This window comes from Ostrea edulis, chromosome 8 (assembly GCF_947568905.1).
Source record: "Ostrea edulis chromosome 8, xbOstEdul1.1, whole genome shotgun sequence".
NCBI lineage: Eukaryota > Metazoa > Mollusca > Bivalvia > Ostreida > Ostreidae > Ostrea > Ostrea edulis.
In genome coordinates, this window is record NC_079171.1 from 64,142,338 (window position 1) to 64,161,663 (window position 19,326).

At 35.6% G+C, this 19,326-nt stretch overlaps 1 protein-coding gene across 3 annotated transcripts in view; it reads right to left on the bottom strand.

The window, feature by feature from the left end:
- LOC125660925 (sodium-dependent glucose transporter 1A-like) overlaps positions 1–19,326 on the bottom strand; it is a 210,509-nt gene that overhangs the window by 171,814 nt on the left and 19,369 nt on the right. For 2 of the 3 annotated variants that reach the window (XR_008797746.1, XR_008797747.1), the window contains exons 1-6: positions 15,171–15,315; positions 8,076–8,184; positions 7,814–7,864; positions 7,523–7,666; positions 5,576–5,687; positions 2,603–2,706 (exon numbers count right to left, since the gene is read on the bottom strand). Coding sequence is in view for 1 of the 3 variants with exons in the window: in XM_056146651.1 (XP_056002626.1) it covers positions 8,174–8,184 (11 nt within the window). In the remaining 2 variants the exon portion in view is untranslated. The other variant, XM_056146651.1, reaches the window with a different exon arrangement.

Consider the following 19,326-nt stretch of genomic DNA (forward strand, 5'->3'; position numbering starts at 1 on the left):
CTCTGAAAAACTGGTCACCTAACTAGTAATACAGGATCTCCGTTAGACTGGTCACAGTAGCTCAATGGTTACAGCACCTGACTAGTAATACAGGGGTCTCTGATAGACTAGTCACAGTAGCTCAATGGTTACAGCACCTGACTAGTAATACAGGGGTCTCAGATAGACCGGTCACGGTAGCTCAATGGTTAGAGACCCTGACTAGTAGTAATACAGGGGTCTCTGATAGACCGGTCTCAGTAGCTCAATGGTTAGAGCCCCTGACTAGTAATACAGGGGTCTCTGATAGACCGGACACGGTAGCTCAATGGTTAGAGCACCTGACTAGTAATACAGGGGTCTCAGCTAGATAGACCGGTCATAGTAGCTCAATGGTTAAAGCAACTGACTAGTAATACAGGAGTCTTGGATAGACTAGCCATGGTAGCTCAATGGTTAGAGCACCTGACTAGTACAACAGGGGTCTCTGATAGACCAGTCACGGTAGCTCAATGGTTAGAGCACCTGACTAATAGTAATACAGGGGTCGCTGACCGGTCTCAGTAGCTCAATGGTTAGAGCCCCTGACTATTAATATATGGGTCTCTGATAGACAGGACATGGTAGCTCAACGGTTAGAGCACCTGACTAGTAATACAAGGGTCTCTGATAGACCGGTCAGGGGGTAGCTCAATGGTTAGAGCACCTGACTAGTAGTAATACAGGGGTCGCTGATAGACCGGTCTCAGTAGCTCAATGGTTAGAGCCCCTGACTAGTAATACAGGGGTCTCTGATAGACCGGACACGGTAGCTCAACGGTTAGAGCACCTGACTAGTAATACAGGGGTCTCTGATAGACAGGTCAAGGTAGCTCAATTGTTAGATTACCCGACTAGTACAACACGGGTCTCCGATAGACCAGTCATGGCAGCTCTATGCTTAAAGCAATTGACTAGTAATAGAGGGGTCTCTGATAGACCGGTCATGGTAGCTCAATGGTTAGAGACCCTGACTAGTAATATCAGGGTCTCCGATAAACCAGTCACGGTAGCTCAATAGTTAGAGCATCTGATTAGTAATACAGGGGTCTCAGATAGATCGGTCACGGTAGCTCAATGTTTAGAGCACCTGACTAGTACAACAGGGGTCTCTGATAGAGCGGTCATGGTAGCTCAATGCTTAAAGCAACTGATTAGTAATACAGGGGTCTCTGATAGACCGGTCACGGTAGCTAAATGGTTAGAGCCCCTGACTGGTAACACAGGGCTCTCTGATAGACCAGTCACAGTAGCTTAATAGTTAGAGCACCTGACTAATAATACAGGTGTCTGAAATAGATCGGTCATGGTAGTTCAATGGTTAGAGCACCTGAATAGTACAACAGGGGTCTCTGATAGACCGCTCATGGTAGCTCAATGGTTAGATCACCTGACTCATACAGGGGTCTCGGATAAACCGGTCACGGTAGCTCAATGACTGGAGCATGTGACTAGTAATACAGGGGTTTCGGATAGACCCGTCATGGTTGTTCAATGGTTAGAGCACCTGACTAAGGCCAACGACAAAAATTGTTGAGTTTCCGCTAACGTTCCAGAAAAAAATAGGGTAGGTAGGTAGGAAATAAATTTTTTTTTTTTTTTATTTTATTTTTTCAAAGTATAAGAAAACATTGTAAACTCTAACAAGTTCAATGATCTATTGAATGTTATACTTTCAAAATAAAATTTTGCTTAAATTGCATTGCAAGTAAACTTTCAATCTTAGCATTTCACCTGTTATTGGATGAGGATTATTTCCAGATGTTTTAGAAGAAACAATATTTTTCAATGAAACATATAGCATAAAACACAAATTACAGTTAACTCCTTTATGCCCCTATGCTATACAAGTACCAGCTATATTGTTTCTACATTTAGATTGGTTGTCATGGGAATACTACTATTGGATATGTTTGACAGGAAAATAATATGATGATTTTGAAAAAAATTAATAAAAATCACCAAAATATCAACATCATTAACATATTTTAAGTTTATTAATTCATTTCTGAATGTACTTTCACAATCTAAATGGAACAAGGGTAGGAAGACAGTCTGGGCAGATCCCACTTATCCTAATGGGATCCAACTCTCTTCCAGCTAACACTTTATACCGGACATAAATTTTTATTTAAAAAAAAAAGTCTGCACATCCCCCCATTTTACAATTTTGGTAGAGGCTTTCCTGCTCTACATCCCTATGCATTTAGTTTTTCTTACACATGTATAGTCGTAAAGAAGATTTTTTGAAAATTGGTCAAATTTGAGCAGTTTTTGCCCTGCCCCTAAAACCACAGGAGTCCAGGAATTCTGAAATTTACAATTTATTTCCCCGTTGTCTTGAAGATGTTAACACACCTAACACGACAGGCAACGCATGACAACGGATGCAGACCAATTGCAATAGGTCACCTGAGTTTCATTATAAATATTAATGCTATATTACATATGCCCTGGCCATTTCACGGAACATTTCACATGTAAATCCATTAACAAACCTGACATTTCATGGAACATTTACATGTAAATCCATTAACAAACCTGACATTTCATGGAACATTTACATGTAATTCCATTAACAAACCTGGCATTTTGAACAGCAGTAGAGCTATCCAAGTCCTGCAATAGGTCAAAGTCTTGGGAAAATTATCCTCATCAATCAACAGCACGTCTCCAGTAACCGCTACCCTACAATATTTATTCTCACATTAAATATTGGTTAACCACAAACTGATCCTTTACACCATTATATCATGCTTTTAGATCACAAATTTATACTCAAAGGATTGATACAATGATACTGAATGTATCAAAATGAGACCAAACCAGTGCACATGTATGAATACTGAGTCCTAGAAGTTCTATGAAAGCTCTATCTTAAATAGTTCAGGAGATAATGAAGAGGTCAGATTCTATTAAATATAGATTTAGGTCATAAGGTCAAACACTAAATCAAAGTCTTGCCATAAAAATCTATACACAAAATATAAAAGCTTTTCCTTCAATAGTTTAGAAGATATTAACTAGGTCAGTTTTTCTTAAAAGTAGATGGAGGTCACAAGATCAAATGTGATTGTACCACAAGGTCATCTTGTCAACAAGAACCTATAAACAAAATATGAAAGCCCTACCTTGAATACTATTGAAAATATTTAGTAGGTTACATTTTCTTGAAATAAGGTCAAATTTCAAGGTCACAAAGTCAAAGGTTATAGTATGAAAAAATAGGTATTGTCATAAAAATTTAAATACAAAATATGTTCAGGAGATATTGAATAGGTCAAAATTATCAAACTCTCAGGTTAAGGTCAAACTTCACAAAATAAGATCTTTCCATAAAGAATCTATATACAAACAAGAGGTCCATGGGCCACATCGCTCACCTTGGTCCATATCAGAAGACTTTCTATATATATTTGCATGTAAAACCTTAGTCCTTATTATGGCCCCAACTTACCCCTGGAGGCCATGGTTTTTGCAAACTTGAATCTACACTATGTCAGAAAGCTTTTCACGTAAATGTGAACTTCTTTGGCCCAATGGTTCTTGAGAAGAAGATATTTAAAGATTTTCTCTATATATTTGTATGTAAAACTTTGAACCCCTATTGTTGCCCCATCCTACTCCCGGGGGCCATCATTTTAACAAACTTGAATTTGCACTATATAAGGAGGCTTTCATGTAAATATCAGCTTTTCTGGCTCAGTGGTTCTTGAGATTTTTAAAGATTTTTACTATATATTTTTATGCAAAACTTCGATCCCCCTTGTGGCCCCATCCTACGCCCGGGGGTCATCATTTTAACAAACTTGAATTTGCACTATATAAGGAAGCTTTCATGTAAATATCAGCTTTTCTGGCTCAGTGGTTCTTGAGAGGAAGATTTTTAAAGATTTTCCTATATATTTGTATGTAAAACTTTGATTCCCCCTTGTGGCCCCATCCGACCCCCGGGGGCCAGGATTTTAACAAACTTGAATTTGCACTATATCAGAAAGCTTTTAAGTAAATCTCTGCTTTTCTTGAGAAGAAGATTTTTAAAGATTTGTCCTATATATTTGTATGTAAAACTTCCCCTATTGTGGCCCCATCCGATCCCCGGGGGCCAGAATTTTAACAATTTAGAATCTGCACTATATCAGGAAGCTTTCATATAAATCTCAGCTTTTCTGGCTCAGTGGTTCTTGAGAAGAAGATTTTAAAGATTTTTCCTATATATTTGTATGTAAAACTTTGATCCCCTATTGTGGCCCCATCCAACCCCCTGGGGGCCATGGCTTTAACAAACTTGAATCTGCACTATGCCAGAAAGCTTTCATGTAAATCTCAGCTTTTCTGGCTCAGTCGTTCTTGAGAAGAAGATTTTTAAAGATTTTTCCTATATATTTGTATGTAAAACTTTGATCCCCTATTGTGGCCCCATCCGACCCCCCAGGGGCCATGATTTTGACAATTTAGAATCTGCACTACCTAATACAGCTTATCTATAAATTTCATCTTTTCTGGTCCAGTGGTTCTTGAAAAGAAGATTTTTTAATGACCCTACCCTATTTGTACCTTTTCTTGATTATCTCCCCTTGGAAGGTGGCCTGGCCCTTTATTTTAACAATTTAGAATTCCCTTTACCTAAGGATGCTTTGTGCTAATTTTGGTTGAAATTGGTCCAGTGGTTTTTGAGAAGAAGTCAAAAATGTTAAAAGTTTACAGAGGGACGGACGGACGCCGGAATACGGGTGATCAGAAAAGCTCACTTGAGAAAAATGACAATTAAGTTATTGTTAAAAACCACATAATAACATTTTTTTGAACAAAATTAAATTTGCACTGTTAGAAAGGTTTGATGTAAATTTCAACTCTTCTAGCCCTGTGATTCTTGAGAAGAACTTTTTAAACGACCCCACCCTATTTTACCATTTTTGTGATCATTTCCTTTGAAGGGCGCATGGCCCTTCATTTGAACAAACTTAAATGATCTTCACCCAAGGATGCTTTTCCCCTAAGTTTGGTTTGAAATTGGTCAGTGGTTCTGGAGAGGAAGTCAAAAATGTAAAAAGTTTACAGACGGACAGACAGATGACAGACAACAGGCGATCAGAATCAGGTGAGCTAAAACAGTTGAAATAAGCAATTTTTCCTTCTATAAAGTACATGTTTTGAGTGTCCTTGACTTTTGAAAAATGACCTTCAACCAAAAGTCCCGTCCCAAGAACTATTGCTGATCAATTTCTGATGAATGGTTTAGGAGACGGGAATCAAAAACTGTTGAAATAAGGAACTTTTATTTTCAGAGTGACCTTGGCCTTTCAAAAATGACCTTCAGAGACTTTGGTCCTTACCTGAACATTTGTGATCAATTTGATCAATTTCTGATGAAAAGTTTAGGAGATATGAGGTGGAACAGACACAACAGAGAATAATATATATTAATGCTCCTCAAATTTTTCGGGGATCATAAAAGTTTACATAAGAAAGGACGGATGGACCACAGATAAGGCGAGATCAGAAAAGCTCACATGAGCTTAAATTTCAAGTGAACTAAAAAGGAAAACAAAATTACCAGCTCCATACAAAAGGCTATCTCCAAAAATGGATCAGATCTGATGGTAAGAGAACTGCTTTCTGCTTCTGCTCCATCAGCAGGGTGTCAACATCTCTTGAGGTCCAGAAAGCTGAAAAAACCAAAGTAGCATTGAGTTCTGGAATCACCAGAAATCAGACAGGCAAGTAAAATTGTCTGCAAGTTAAAAATCCTCAGTAATTTTTTTGAAGAGAATTTTGTCAAGCGAGCTTGTTCTCTGTTTCATGACAGAATATGAATAAGAACTCTGCAATGCAGGGCATATGTTTCCGTAATGAATTTATACAAGCATGAAGTCCAGTAGCGACCTTGACCTTTGGACCCCAAAATCAATGCATACAAATAATTTCAGATAAATTGTTAGAAACGTAGTTTATAATCTTAAAGAGTTTAATCACAAAAAGGCTCTTAGGCCACATCACTCACCCGAGTCACCTTGCTCTTGGTCAGCTGTTTTGATTTTTAAATTTTTTTGTATTTTCAATCATTATTCCTATGAAAAATGTTGACCCAATCTTGTGGCCCCACCTACCTAGCCCCTAAGCTTACGACATAAAGCAAACTTAAATTCACACAACACAGGAATGCCTCAATACCAATATGACTATTCTGTAAAACGTTCAGGTCATTATATGTATACAAAATATAAAAGATCTACCTAAACCGGTCAGTAGATCAAACTCTAATGTCAAGGTCACAAGGTGAAAAGCTTTATGGCTATAAAAAAGAATGCAAATATGAAATATGAGAGTCCCATTGCTCATTATTCAAAAGTTATTTCAGACAGACAGGACAAAAACAATTCCATCCTATCCTTAGTCAGGATGATAAAAAAAACTTGTTTTCACACAACTTGGGGACATTTGCATTTGGATATGATTTAGTGGGGCCCTGCTCCTCTTGAAAAGTCTTTGTTTTAATAAATTTTCTGCATATTACCATATAAAACTCTAATTTCATATTGTGCCCCACCCTACCCCTGGGGTCCTTGCGTTCAACTTCAATTTGAATTAAATGCAGCTACTTGCATATTAATAGTGAGCGCAGTGCTCTGGCTCGTACTGCAAGCTCCAATGACTAAAGAGCGCAGAATAACCCGAGCTAAATCTGAACCTTTAACAGGATCATCCCAGAAGTCCCTGTCAAAAATGGCAGAGATCTCGAAAAGTCATACTTTGGACTATATGAATTTCTTTGAAAGGATATGTTAAGATTCCTACGGAGACTTTAAGATTTGGGCGATGTTCAGGGAGGAATGGTTTTCTGAGGGATCGATTTGGAGATTTAGTTTCACTGTATTTCTCCTTTCAAGTTGACACGTTGCTTCATTTGAACGAACATGAATCCCCTTTTCCCCAAGAATGTTTTGTGGCAAGATAAAAATCCCTCCCTGCTCAAAGACCATAAGCACCGAGCATAGACCTAAATTTTGCAGACCTTAACCGGAAATGGTGATGTCTCCATGAGTGAAATTTTGTTGAGGGGAGTGTTAAACGAATCTATATACAATCGACAGACGACAATAACGAACGGGCAGATCAATAGCAAAAGATCACCTGAGTGACTAAGGTGACCTAACAATGCATTCCTGATGAGTCAGGTACAGAGAATCTACTGGTAATATAAAGAGAAGATAACGAACAGTGATCATGCAATTTTCATAAATTCCACAAAGTATACAAAATTAAGAGAATGACAATTTATACTTATAGGTATATATTATAATTGTAAGTAAACTGAGGCAATACATGTGGTTATGTCTTTAACTAGTAACCGTAGCCAAATTCAAAGCATTCAAACAGCATTATAACTCTAAACTTAGATGATTTGAAAGTGCTGCATTGTAATTCATCTAGTCTAAGGGAGATAACTGTAATATCTGCTTTTATGCTCTCTATAGTCTGAACTTATGAGAAAATTGAATACTTCTCTTGAATCTTCTTTGGAAAATTCCCACGGATTGCTACATCTCAGCAAGACTACAGTTATATTAATTAAAGTGTTCAGCCTCTAGCAGCAGGTAATAATGGCTGAGGAAAAGTCTTCTATCCAGCATCAACCACTCTGTCTCTACAAATATCCAGCAATCAGTTATGAATTAAACTTCAGAATGTAAATGAGGCTGATATGATATTGCCAGCTAGTGAACGTCAAGACCCTCAGGAAAAATGAGTCTCCACGTGCCACCCTTGTTTAGAGCAATAGGTAACCAATGACCTGGACAGTGCTGCTGGTCAAGCGGCAGATTCCATCTACCAGGGTGGGCTTCTGAAAAAAAAAAAAAACCATGGACACTTGTCACTAGTCCAAGAGCATAAAAATGAGTTCAAAAAGCATCAAGTTTAGGTCCCCATTTTAGCCAAAAAATACATGCAACAAAAAAAACCCAAAAAACACCTTGTATATATAACAATCATATCTGTATTTTAATCACTTATATAGAGTCAGACTTCTGAATCCTGTTTGTAATTCTACTTACCATCAACTGTTTGAAGGCTGATTCTGAATACCCGTAATTTCAGTTGGATTGTAGGAATGCGGTAAATTGAGTACTGCTGCCTGCCGACTGATCAGACTTTAGTCACCACCTATAGGGAAAAAAAACCTCACATGATTAATGAACAGATTTGATATATATTTTCAATAGTATGTTCCTATTGTGATTAAAGAGCTTGAAATATTAGAATAATGAACTGCATTTCATTTACTACCTCTAGATATTCATATGCCCTACCATGGAACAAGATCCCGATGAATATAAAAACGCAACTAACAATATAAACAAGAGGCCCAGTGGCCACACCACTCACCTGAGCCACCTTGGCTCTGCTGTTGTTCAGGGTCAACACCAAATTATAACAAGGTCTTGCCATAAATATCGTAAAGAATTCATATAAAAAATACGAAAGACCTAGGCCTACCTTAAATAGTTCAGTGAACCAGAGCTCCAGATAAGGTGTGTATCAATGTAAATGATTGTTGAATTTTACCAAATACGCATTTAAGTTGAAAATCATGCGTACAATTACGCATTAGCAGTGATTTTTCAACATTTTTCAAAAGGGTCCTGTGGCTTTCGAATTGGGAATAATTGTCAACATTTTGATCAAATTGGGAAAACCTAAACATTATTGTAAATATGCTAAATATATCATATCAAACAAGAAATCAAACACAAATTGATGTCATTCTTCTTTTATTTTACATATTTAACCTTCTTTTCTTTAAGCTCTTAATTTTTTTTTTACTATTCTTTCTAAATCATCTAGAATTAATGCGCGTCTTTGTCATGTCAGACATAAACAACTCACATTGAACTTATTTTTTTAACAAATACGATTTTCGACAGTTTGTATTATTGGGAAAAGTGCAAGTTAAATTGGGAACAAATTGATAATTTTTGTGAGGGGAAAGAGACGATATTCGGACCTAAAACGGGTCTTAAATAATCACTGATTGGCAAATCTAAATACGCTTTACACCCCCAAAGTAATGCGTACTTGTGATACATGTAGTATGATAAAAATACGAATTATCTATTCATATGATTGAGGTTAGCCAAGGCTTGATCATACATGAAATAGCACTATGAAATGTTTTGATGACAATCAGAATTTATAGGTCAGAATTATTTTTAAAAGTATGTCATACTTCCAGGTCAAGGTCACACTACATTGGATCACATGAAAGATCTTGCATAAGGAACGTATATACGAAATAATGAAAACCCTAGCTTAAATAGTTAAAGAGATATTTTTTATATAAACCTTTGATCCCCTATTGTGACTCCACCTTACCACCGGGGGCCATGATTTGATCTGACAAATCAAACTTGAATCTGCACTATGTCAGGAAGCTTTCATTTATATTTCAACTTTTCTGTCCCAAAGGTTCTTGAGAAGATTTTCAAAGATTTTCCCTCGATATATTCACCTTTAAAACTTTTATCCCATATTGTGGCCCCACCCTACCCCTGGAGGCATGATTTGAACAAACTTGAATCTGCACTATGTCAGGAAGCTTTTTGATCGGTCAACCGGGTTCGATCGCCGATGGCCAGTTAGCTCAGTTGGTAGAGAGTGCTTATATAGTGACTAGAGATTCAGGGGGCGCAGGTTCAAATCTCGGTCTGGTCCAGTGCATTTTCTCCCTTCTTGTTACCTTGCATGCTGCATGTATACCAGCCTCTGGAATTGACAGTTGAAAATACCTGATTAACATCCTGGGTTGATGTCTTCAAGTGTGAAGACATTTAAGGAGGGAGGAATGTAGCGCTCAGCCGGGTGTGATGGCCGGTGGCCAGTCAGCTCAGTTGGTAGAGCACCTGACTAAAGATTCAGGGAGCCAATGGTCAAATCACGGTCTGGTCCATTGTATTTTCTTCCTTCCTGTTTAACATTTGACATATTTTTGTAACACCCCCCTCAGTTATGATATTGTGTCTACAAACTTGAATACACGTATCAACACTTTGCGCAAGTTACGTCCCTTGACCGCCATCTCCTGGTTAAATATTGTATTTCCCTACGTGGGCCTTTGTAATATTATCTTAGGCCAAAAAAGTATATGTTGGTCTCCACTTTCCCTGCCTACCCTAAAAATTGCTGCCGACCCAAACACTTTTTTCCATTCTCACAGATTTTGCAAAATGTCATCACTACAACAAGAGTATATCTATTAAGTTATTTATTATACACAAATACTAGACAGATTCCAAAACCCAGAAACAGTTTTTGTTTACAGTAGAGTGAAGAAATGTATTGATTCATTATATAAATTTTATTTCATTAATACTAAATAATTCCAATGTTATTTATTACAATTGTTTTGATTGGACAAAAATGAAACTGAACTAGAGTTTATACATCAATAAATCCAAAAACGCGATGTATTCATACATGCCTGAAAACAAATAACATAGTACGGGGAAACTATTCAAATTTCTGCAATTGTTAATAAAGTGAATGAATTGGAATTATAAGAATCAAACATTCTTTTTGAAGAATTTATCGATGTGCAGCGATTTTTTTCTACCCATTGGTACTGGTACCGGTACCCATTCAATTGGGAAAAATAGCGTCAAAATCGAACAAATTGGGAATTTTCTACCAATGTATCGGCAAATAATTTCAACTAAATGAAAAGAAAAAAAGAGAACAAAACAAGAAGTAGTCATCCCTTTGTAAACCTTTTTACGGTAATATTTGCTGTTGTGATACATAAGGAATCATCGTAGCTTCATTTTAGAATCGTCGTAGCTCTACAAAACACGCGCACTGCCATGATCTGTACTTTCGATTCAACTTGTACAACGTTTTAGACTAAGTAAATTACGATGTCGGCGGTCTATTTTTCGGCAAGTAAATTGGGAATTTTTAGTCTCAAAATTGGGGAAAATCAATGGTTTTTGGCATTGGGAATGGTACCGTTTATCGGTACCAGTTATATAAGGAAAAAAATCGCTGATGTGTAAACTCCGGACATTTTACTCACAAACTTAACATAAAAGTGCTTCGCACTTTTATTTAGTTTGTGAGTAAAATGTTCGGAGTTTACACATCGATAAATTCTTCAAAAAGAATGTTTAATCCTATAATAATCAATTTATTGTATGCATAGTAGAATACTAAATCATTAGAAAATTATTCAACCTATAATATCAACAAAAAAAAACCAAAAAAAAAAACAAACCTACTAACCAACCTCTTAAAATTTGGAGGTAAAAGTGGAAACCAACATATATTTGTTTTTGGCCTTACCTGTAGTTTTGACACAAATTGTTATTTTTCCATCAATTGCAGTCAACTACCATTTTGGGTGGGGGCGACCCATTGATATAATTTGTATGAGAGCTTGATAATTACCTAATATTCACAGTAATATCATCTTATATTTGGTAAGCTAAAGAAGGAAAACTTAGTTTTTCACTGATTGACCTTTGGCTAACAGTCCAGATCCCACAAAAGTACGTAACTCGTGGAGAAGTGTTGGTACGTGTGTAGTAATTAGTGCTATAGGGACCGTGGATATCGGCCTGGATAGCTCAGTGGTTAGAGCACCTGACTAGTAATGCAGGGGTTCCGGGTTTGTTTCCCGGTCAGGCTTTCCTTTCTCCTTTAAATACTACACGTGTATAGATCTACACTACATGGGGATGATTGTAAATACTACCCGTGTATAGATCTACACTACATGGGGATGATTGTAAATACTACCCGTGTATAGATCTACACTACATGGGGATGATTGTAAATACTACCCGTGTATAGATCTACACTACATGGGGATGATTGTAAATACTACCCGTGTAGAGATCTACACTACATGGGGATGATTGTAAATACTACCCGTGTATAGATCTACACTACATGGGGATGATTGTAAATACTACCCGTGTATAGATCTACACTACATGGGGATGATCGTAAATACTACCCGTGTATAGATCTACACTACATGGGGATGATCGTAAATACTACCCGTGTATAGATCTACACGACATGGGGATGATCGTAAATACTACCCGTGTATAGATCTACACGACATGGGGATGATCGTAAATACTACCCGTGTATAGATCTACACGACATGGGGATGATCGTAAATACTACCCGTGTATAGATCTACACGACATGGGGATGATTGTAAATACTACCCGTGTATAGATCTACACGACATGGGGATGATTGTAAATACTACACGTGTATAGATCTACACGACATGGGGATGATTGTAAATACTACACGTGTATAGATCTACACGACATGGGGATGATTGTAAATACTACACGTGTATAGATCTACACGACATGGGGATGATTGTAAATACTACACGTGTATAGATCTACACTACATGGGGATGATTGTAAATACTACACGTGTATAGATCTACACTACATGGGGATGATTGTAAATACTACACGTGTATAGATCTACACGACGTGGGGATGATTGTAAATACTACACGTGTATAGATCTACACGACGTGGGGATGATTGTAAATACTACACGTGTATAGATCTACACGACGTGGGGATGATTGTAAATACTACACGTGTATAGATCTACACGACGTGGGGATGATTGTAAATACTACACGTGTATAGATCTACACTACGTGGGGATGATTGTAAATACTACACGTGTATAGATCTACACTACGTGGGGATGATTGTAAATACTACACGTGTATAGATCTACACTACGTGGGGATGATTGTAAATACTACCCGTGTAGAGATCTACACTACGTGGGGATGATTGTAAATACTACCCGTGTATAGATCTACACTACGTGGGGATGATTGTAAATACTACCCGTGTATAGATCTACACTACATGGGGATGATTGTAAATACTACCCGTGCATAGATCTACACTACATGGGGATGATTGTAAATACTACCCGTGCATAGATCTACACTACATGGGGATGATTGTAAATACTACCCGTGCATAGATCTACACTACATGGGGATGATTGTAAATACTACCCGTGCATAGATCTACACTACATGGGGATGATTGTAAATACTACCCGTGCATAGATCTACACTACATGGGGATGATTGTAAATACTACCCGTGTATAGATCTACACTACATGGGGATGATTGTAAATACTACCCGTGTATAGATCTACACTACATGGGGATGATTGTAAATACTACCCGTGTATAGATCTACACGACATGGGGATGATTGTAAATACTACCCGTGTATAGATCTACACGACATGGGGATGATTGTAAATACTACACGTGTATAGATCTACACGACATGGGGATGATTGTAAATACTACACGTGTATAGATCTACACGACATGGGGATGATTGTAAATACTACACGTGTATAGATCTACACGACATGGGGATGATTGTAAATACTACACGTGTATAGATCTACACGACATGGGGATGATTGTAAATACTACACGTGTATAGATCTACACGACATGGGGATGATTGTAAATACTACACGTGTATAGATGTACACTACATGGGGATGATTGTAAATACTACACGTGTATAGATGTACACTACATGGGGATGATTGTAAATACTACACGTGTATAGATCTACACTACATGGGGATGATTGTAAATACTACACGTGTATAGATCTACACTACATGGGGATGATTGTAAATACTACACGTGTATAGATCTACACTACATGGGGATGATTGTAAATACTACCCGTGTAGAGATCTACACTACATGGGGATGATTGTAAATACTACACGTGTAGAGATCTACACTACATGGGGATGATTGTAAATACTACACGTGTAGAGATCTACACGACATGGGGATGATTGTAAATACTACAAGTGTATAGATCTACACGACATGGGGATGATTGTAAATACTACCCGTGTATAGATCTACACGACATGGGGATGATTGTAAATACTACCCGTGTAGAGATCTACACTACATGGGGATGATTGTAAATACTACACGTGTAGAGATCTACACTACATGGGGATGATTGTAAATACTACACATGTATAGATCTACACTACATGGGGATGATTGTAAATACTACCCGTGTATAGATCTACATTACATGGGGATGATTGTAAATACTACCCGTGTAGAGATCTACACTACATGGGGATGATTGTAAATACTACACGTGTATAGATCTACACTACATGGGGATGATTGTAAATACTACCCGTGTATAGATCTACACTACATGGGGATGATTGTAAATACTACACGTGTAGAGATCTACACGACATGGGGATGATTGTAAATACTACCCGTGTAGAGATCTACACTACATGGGGATGATTGTAAATACTACCCGTGTAGAGATCTACACTACATGGGGATGATTGTAAATACTACCCGTGTATAGATCTACACTACATGGGGATGATTGTAAATACTACACGTGTATAGATCTACACTACATGGGGATGATTGTAAATACTACACATGTATAGATCTACACTACATGGGGATGATTGTATTACGACTTATAATTATTAGACTTGCTCAAGTCTCTATGTTATTTTTGTTACTTTATCATTTCGTTCAAAATTTTCTGTGTTTCAGAAGTCAAATATCTGCTCTCTACCATAGATGTTTGGCATTATTAAAAAGTATTAAAGAGAGCACTGATTATTAAACATAGAGACTTGAGCAAGTCTATATAATTATGTATCATTGTGGATTTTGAAAACATTTCCATTGATTTTTCCACTACATTCCTATATATATATTCATTCAATACTTGAGACCATTGCATTGTAAATGTCCCCTGTCAGTCTCTGGTGATGGCGTGCACATAATTTTATTTAAATCTTCTGTCGTCCTGCAGGCCTAACTCCAAATATTAATCCACTGGGAACAGTAATTTGGTCTCTAATAATCAATATAATACACCGTACCACCCCTAATATAATACATACACGTTCAGATATCTACATTAGGTTAAATTGACAATGACCCCCCCCCCCCCCCCCCTAATTTATAAAACTATCCTCATTGATGCAACTCGGGTAAAGGGAAATAACCATCAAAATAAATAGTACCTACATGTAACAGTAATTTTTGCTAAGTACCTTCAAATATCCCTAAAATAAGCTCTCTTTCTGATCATGCTGCTTTGGCATCCATTTTCGTTTTCACTGCGTCTTCTGCTTCAGCAAGAAAGATAACTCTTTTTTTAACACTCGCACATTTCCGATTGTTTCCCGAGTTTGCCGGAAAGCTGCAAACAAGGGTGAGCGTATAAATCAGAGGCGGATCAAAAAAATTCCCATAAGGGGGCGATGGAATTTAAGACAAAGAAATGACAAAAATATATATATATCTAACCACTGGCTGAGTGGTTCATGGTCGGGTACAACTTCTATATCCTGTAGATCCGCCAATTTAAATTTTCTAGCAGCTGAAAAATATCATACAAAGCAGCCCCTCCTCCTGGGCGGATCCAGAATTTTTTAAAATGGCGATTGGGTTTTTACCATTCATTTTGATATACAAAGGGGGAGTCCATCCTCAAAATGCGTTATTTTTATGTTTTTCAGCAAAATTTTCTAACGAAGGAGAGGTTCCAATTCCCAGACCCGCCCCCCTCTGGATCCGTCACTGCTTGATTGTTAGGGTTCATTTCTAATCGTAAAAAAATTTCCCCCTACATTTCGCTCACCCACCCCATTGTGTATCATGTCAGAATATTCTCAGGTCCACCCCCCCCCCCCCCCCCCCGTACACGGGCGGATCCAGAACATTTTCAATAGGAAGATTGTGACAAAGGTTTGTACCTTTTCCGTCAAAGAAAACAGAGGAAGGGTGTAAAGACCCCAAAATAAAGCAGAGAAAGGGTGTTAAGACCCCAAAATAAAACAGAGAAAGGGTGTTAAGACCCCAAAATGGCAATTATTTTTAATCAACTAAAAGCAGGGGGATATGTATGTATGTCCCGGGTCTGTGTTTCAGCTAATGGTGTGTATGTACCAGGTCTGTGTTTCAGCTAATGGTGTGTATGTACCGGGTCTGTGTTTGCTCTACTATTAACTATGTATTCTTTATAGGAGTTACGATAGTGATCATTGTTCGTTATCATCATTTCATAGCGACTGATATACTACTGGTAAAAATGAAGAGCTTAATATAGTGGTGATAGAAATATAGTGCTTAATATAGTGATGATAGAAATATAGTGCTTATTATAGTGATGATAGAAATATAGTGCTTAATATAATGATGATAGAAATATAGTGCTTAATATAGTGGTGATGGAAATATAGTGAGTAAAAAAGAAGTGTTTAATATAGCGGTGATAGAAATATAGTGCTTAATATAGTGGTGATAGAAATATAGTGCTTAATGTAGTGGTGATGGAAATATAGTGCTTAATATAGTGATGATGGAAATATAGTGCTTAATATAGTGGTGATAGAAATATAGTGTTTAATATAGTGATGATAGAAATATAGTGCTTAATATAGTGGTGATAGAAATATAGTGTTTAATATAGTGCTGATAGAAATATAGTGCTTAATATAGTGATGATAGAAATATAGTGCTTAATATAGTGCTGATAGAAATATAGTGCTTAATATAGTGATGATAGAAATATAGTGCTTAATATAGTGATGATAGGAATATAGTGCTTAATATAGTGGTGATAGAAATATAGTGCTTAATATAGTGCTGATAGAAATATAGTGCTTAATATAGTGGTGATAGAAATATAGTGCTTAATATAGTGCTGATAGAAATATAGTGCTTAATATAGTGATGATAGAAATATAGTGCTTAATATAGTGCTGATAGAAATATAGTGCTTAATATAGTGATGATAGAAATATAGTGCTTAATATAGTGATGATAGAAATATAGTGCCTAATATAGTGGTGATGGAAATATAGTGAGTAAAAATGAAGTGCTTAATATAGCGGTGATAGAAATATAGTGCTTAATATAGTGATGATAGAAATATAGTGCTTAATATAGTGCTGATAGAAATATAGTGCCTAATATAGTGGTGATGGAAATATAGTGAGTAAAAATGAAGTGCTTAATATAGCGGTGATAGAAATATAGTGCTTAATATAGTGGTGATAGAAATATAGTGCTTAATATAGTGCTGATAGAAATATAGTGTTTAATATAGTGATGATAGAAATATAGTGCTTAATATAGTGATGATAGAAATATAGTGCTTAATATAGTGGTGATAGAAATATAGTGATTAATATAGTGCTTAATATAGTGGTGATAGAAATATAGTGCTTAATATAGTGATGATAGAAATATAGTGCTTAATATAGTGATGATAGAAATATAGTGCTTAATATAGTGCTTAATATAGTGGTGATAGAAATATAGTGCTTAATATAGTGATGATAGAAATATAGTGCTTACTATAGTGATGATAGAAATATAGTGTTTAATATAGTGATGATAGAAATATAGTGCTTAATATAGTGGACATAGAAATATAGTGCTTAATATAGTGATGATAGAAATATAGTGCTTAATATAGTGATGATAGAAATATAGTGTTTAATATAGTGATGATAGAAATATAGTGCTTAATATAGTGATGATAGAAATATAATGCTTACTATAGTGATGATGGAAATATAGTGTTTAATATAGTGATGATAGAAATATAATGCTTACTATAGTGATGATAGAAATATAGTGTTTAATATAGTGATGATAGAAATATAGTGCTTAATATAGTGGACATAGAAATATAGTGCTTAATATAGTGATGATAGAAATATAGTGCTTAATATAGTGATGATAGAAATATAGTGTTTAATATAGTGATGATAGAAATATAGTGCTTAATATAGTGATGATAGAAATATAATGCTTACTATAGTGATGATGGAAATATAGTGTTTAATATAGTGATGATAGAAATATAATGCTTACTATAGTGATGATGGAAATATAGTGTTTAATATAGTGATGATAGAAATATAGTGCTTAATATAGTGGACATAGAAATATAGTGCTTAATATAGTGATGATAGAAATATAGTGCTTAATATAGTGATGATAGAAATATAGTGTTTAATATAGTGATGATAGAAATATAGTGCTTAATATAGTGCTAATAGAAATATAGTGTTTAATATAGTGATGATAGAAATATAGTGCTTAATATAGTGATGATAGAAATATAATGCTTACTATAGTGATGATAGAAATATAGTGTTTAATATAGTGATGATAGAAATATAGTGCTTAATATAGTGGACATAGAAATATAGTGCTTAATATAGTGATGATAGAAATATAGTGCTTAATATAGTGATGATAGAAATATAGTGTTTAATATAGTGATGATAGAAATATAGTGCTTAATATAGTGATGATAGAAATATAATGCTTACTATAGTGATGATGGAAATATAGTGTTTAATATAGTGATGATAGAAATATAATGCTTACTATAGTGATGATGGAAATATAGTGTTTAATATAGTGATGATAGAAATATAGTGCTTAATATAGTGATGATAGGAATATAGTGCTTAATATAGTGGACATAGAAATATAGTGCTTAATATAGTGATGATAGAAATATAGTGCTTAATATAGTGATGATAGAAATATAGTGTTTAATATAGTGATGATAGAAATATAGTGCTTAATATAGTGATGATAGAAATATAATGCTTAATATAGTGGTGATAGAAATATAGTGCTTAATATAGTGATGATAGAAATATAATGCTTACTATAGTGATGATGGAAATATAGTGTTTAATATAGTGATGATAGAAATATAGTGCTTAATATAGTGATGATAGAAATATAATGCTTACTATAGTGATGATGGAAATATAGTGTTTAATATAGTGATGATAGAAATATAGTGCTTAATATAGTGGTGATAGAAATATAGTGCTTAATATAGTGATGATAGAAATATAGTGCTTAATATAGTGATGATAGAAATATAGTGCTTAATATAGTGGACATAGAAATATAGTGCTTAATATAGTGATGATAGAAATATAGTGCTTAATATAGTGGTGATGGAAATATAGTGCTTATTATAGTGGTGATGGAAATATAGTGCTTAATATAGTGGTGATAGAAATATAGTGCTTAATATAGTGGTGATAGAAATATAGTGCTTAATATAGTGGTGATAGAAATATAGTGCTTAATATAGTGGACATAGAAATATAGTGCTTAATATAGTGGTGATAGAAATATAGTGCTTAATATAGTGGTGATAGAAAT